The 4174-nt window shown below is 33.5% G+C and overlaps 1 protein-coding gene across 2 annotated transcripts; it reads left to right on the forward strand.

Moving 5' to 3' along the window:
• Positions 1-541: 541 nt before the first annotated feature.
• LOC132304008 (axial regulator YABBY 1-like) lies at positions 542-4174 on the forward strand. 2 transcript variants are annotated; one of them, XM_059801489.1, is made up of 7 exons: positions 542-885; positions 1474-1632; positions 1742-1862; positions 3210-3258; positions 3421-3496; positions 3651-3725; positions 3811-4174. In XM_059801489.1, the coding sequence occupies exons 1-7, from the start codon at positions 781-783 to the stop codon at positions 3877-3879; spliced, it is 654 nt and encodes a 217-aa protein (XP_059657472.1). In that variant the 5' UTR covers positions 542-780; the 3' UTR covers positions 3880-4174. The 2 variants fall into 2 exon arrangements, with proteins under 2 accessions (XP_059657472.1, XP_059657473.1); XM_059801490.1 differs by lacking the exon at positions 542-885 and adding an exon at positions 964-1219.

The following is a 4174-nucleotide window of genomic DNA, read 5'->3' on the forward strand; positions in this document are numbered from 1 at the left end:
ATCCATTTGCGTCCTTTCAATCCATATGTTTCACATTGTTGAGGTAATGAAATAGAATCTGAATTCTTCCCATGTAAGTGATCATGTGCATCCATTAAGTATATCATAATGCAACAATTATATCATGAAATATAACAACATAAAATAACGATATAGTGCACTTATTGCATGAACAAGGGAAAGGTAACAGACGAGATGAAAACGGCACGTGAGAGGATTCGAGGCTCAATAATAGTTCAACTAAGAGTACCTTGATAAATTCCAAATATTCACAATCACCCATAAATTATTAAAATCACTTAAATTAAGATTTGAACTTAGAGAACTCATAGTACCTTGACATATCTTCTCATTGGAATAACATTTTTTTTAGTTAAAGGGTAAGCTTGCATTGGAATTAATAACCTTGAGGAGTACAATTGTTATATTTAGTTTCATGCTCAAATCTCATTTATATACATATAACCTACATAAATGTGATGCATTGGACCCAAAAACACCAGCAAGAAACAAAAAGGACAAAAGGGTTTAGGCAGCTCTGGCATATTCTACTATACCTATTATATACCACATAGACCGACCTCCCATTCTATAACTCATTTCTTTCTATATGTAAACTCCTTTCTTTCATAACTCATAATCAAGAGAAAAAGCAGATCCAAGGAGCCATCTATCTGAGTGTGGTTTGATCTGTCAACCCATCAATCAATCAATCAATCAAATCAATCACTCAAAAAATCTAACTTTTTTGAAAACATACAACAAGGGAATCAAAGAAAGATGTCCTCCTCATCCTCATCCTCATCTCCCTTGTTATTGGACCAATTCCCTCCCTCCGAGCAGCTCTGCTATGTCCATTGCAACATTTGCGACACTGTTCTCGCGGTATCATACACCCTAATTTACTTGTCTCTATACATCTATCCTATATATATCTCTTCCCTTTTTTGCACTTATTGTGTGACCACTTATACTTTGATTTGTACATAGATTTTTTTATTTGTACATAGATTTCTTACATGTCTTTTATTATTTTGGGTTATCTAAAGACGAGTTCTTCCATAGATTTCTTACATGTCTATCATCAATTATTTTGGGTTAATTTCTGCATTTGATGGTATATATATGTCTTTTTTCCGTTTCTCTTCTCTCTACCCATCTCGAAACCTTGACCTGTGCCTGTGATTTGAGAGTCTACACCAAAGTCACCAAGACGAAGGTGTGGACTGATTTTTACATAGATTTGTTATTATTATATGTTAGATTTCTACATGTCTATATTTGATGACATATATATATATATATATATATATATATATATATATATAGGTGAGTTTTACATAGATTTGTTACATATATATCTATATTTGATGGCATGTTATGCGGGCGAGTTTTTACATAGATTTGTTACATGTCTATCTTCTATTATTTTGGGTTGATTTCTTCTATATTTGATGGTATGTATATATGTAGGTGAGTGTTCCTAGCACAAGTATGTTCAAGACTGTCACGGTTCGATGTGGTCACTGCGCCAATCTCTTGCCTGTAAACATGCGAGGATTGCTTCTTCCTTCAGCTAACCAGCTTCACTTGGTTCACCAATTCTTCTCTCCTAATTCCCAAAATCTTGTGGTATGTTTTTATATATCATGAACCGTTTAAGCTAAATATATATACTAATTTCACTTGTTACCTTATGAATTTGTTTGTTGTTATTGATTGATGGTATATTGTATTGCAGGAGGAGATGCCAAGCCCCACCCCAAACTTTCTGATGAATCAGACGAACCCAAATGACTTCGCCATGCCAGCTCGTGGAGGACATCATGATGAGCTTCCAAGGCCCCCGGCCATTAACAAACGTGAGATTATTACAATTGCATGCCGATATGACCCGTTTGCTATTTCTTTCTCATTTTCTTATTACTTCCCAGCCTGAATCTAGCTAACCAAACAAAGCATTAGGAATATATATGATGATTGGAGAGTAAAATGATGAGCATGTAGAAAATAATATATGTATATACTCTGAAACCTAAATAATTATGTAATGTATTAATTCTATACGTTTCACTCAAAATATAAAATTTTCAGTGAAAATATATAGTAGCTTGACACAATACTACTACTTGTGTTATATTAAATGCAACAAGACGATTATTTTTAGTTGAGATCTTGTTCTGAACTTTATCATTTAACACTGATTTTTACTTAATATTAGTATTTACGGAAAAAAGAAAAGAAAAAGAAAAGATGACGAGAAAGCATATATATATATACACATATAGTTTTGGACAATGCATAGATGCATACTCAAAAAGAGGGGTAGGGTTAGCTTAGTTACCCCTCTTAATTCTTCATTTAGTTTTGGACATGCATAGATTTAGCCTTATTACCCCTCTTTTTTCTTCAAAAGAGAACTTTTGAATTATTAAACATACTCGATTTACACTTGTACTCTGTTAATCAACGGAGGAAAAATAACAATAAAGTGAAAAAGAATTAGGCTATATATGCTTTTTTGCTCACTTTCAAAGTCTTAACAGTTTTAAAGCTCTTGGTCTTGTGACTATTGATATTACCCTTTAAAACACGAATTGTATATATATATAAGCCTAAAATTCTTGCGCATATTATTGCACAATCTTCTGTTGTAGTACGAGAGTCCACTTTGTGGCACAACTTTCTAGTGTCAGAATTTCTTGGTTTCCCCCTTTTTCTCCTATTAATTTGAGGTTTTTCCCCTTTTCTCCTCTTAATTTGATGACTGCCTCATTTAAAGTCTAAAGTCACATTCTCTCTCTATATATATTTTTTCGTTTTCTTTTGCTTATTTTGGATTTGTTCCCTTTCTAAAATGATCCTTTACTTAAAACCCAACAATTTTTTTGAACACCATCTACAAAACCAATATATTGAAAATGAGATGAGAAACTTTTAGGTTTGGTCTAGCTTACAAGAGCAGTGCCTAACAGGTTTCCTTTTAAGTCTGATCTCTCTGTGTTGGGTTTTGTGTGTCTGTGTGTGTGAGAGAGAGCATTTTCACTCCCAAAATTATGGATATATAGTAGATAGATCAAATAGAAATATAACCAAAGAAATGATGATGAAGTTACAATGTCAACTTGGGAGATAAATAAATGAAAGAGATTTTTTTTTTTTTTTTAATGTGTGTGTGTGTGTGTGTGACTGTGTGCATGCATGTCCAGCTCCAGAAAAGAGACAGAGAGTCCCCTCCGCCTACAACCGATTCATCAAGTGAGTATTCATCAAAAGCTTATGCAAATTCTCTCTCTCTCTCCCCCCTCCTACGCACATAGACACAAATAAGTCATTAAAAATATATATGTGCTAATATATTAAATATGAAGCAAACATATGATTAATGGTGACGACATATTCCAATGAATCGTCATGTAGGGATGAGATTCAACGCATCAAGGCAGAAAATCCTGATATTAGCCATAGAGAAGCCTTCAGTGCTGCTGCAAAGAACGTATGATCCTAATTTCATTATATCTATATACATATATAGATATAGATATAGATATACAAACTAAATGAAACCCCTATTTTTGTTAAATTAGGGTTTCATTTTATTTCACCCCACTAATTAATTTGTTCAATTTGACTGTTTTTACGTCTTACAGTGGGCTCACTTTCCACACATCCACTTTGGTCTCATGCCTGATCAGAGGGTGAAGACCACTAACGTGAGCCAACAGGTACTGCTGCCACCTTCTCCTCTTGCAATTGATATATGTATGTATGCACTCTGATATATATATATATATACTCTCTTTTTTGTAGGAAGGAGAAAATGTTCTGATGAGAGATGGGTACTTTGCTTCGGCTAACGTGGGTGTCTCTCCGTACTAACAAGTGAAGTTGTTAGTTTTTAGGTCTCTCTCTCATTCTCTAAACTTGTAAGAGTTTTCAGTTTCTAATTGAGGGCAAAAAAAGAGATTTTGAGAGATCTAGATGCTATAAAGTCTTTTAACAACTTTAATTTCTTCCTATCTAGCTAGCTAGCTTAATTATCTGCCAATGAAGCTCTTTTAGTGTGTGCTTATATTTCACTACGTACTACAATGTTCTTCTAAACCTTAAATTTTATGTGTACGTTTCCTTTGAAGACTTCAATTATGCATATATGTTTCACATTTCTTTCTAA

This window comes from Cornus florida, unplaced genomic scaffold (assembly GCF_030987335.1).
Source record: "Cornus florida cultivar Cherokee Brave unplaced genomic scaffold, ASM3098733v1 CherokeeBrave_3.0.0_Hap2_Chr04, whole genome shotgun sequence".
Lineage (NCBI taxonomy): Eukaryota > Viridiplantae > Streptophyta > Magnoliopsida > Cornales > Cornaceae > Cornus > Cornus florida.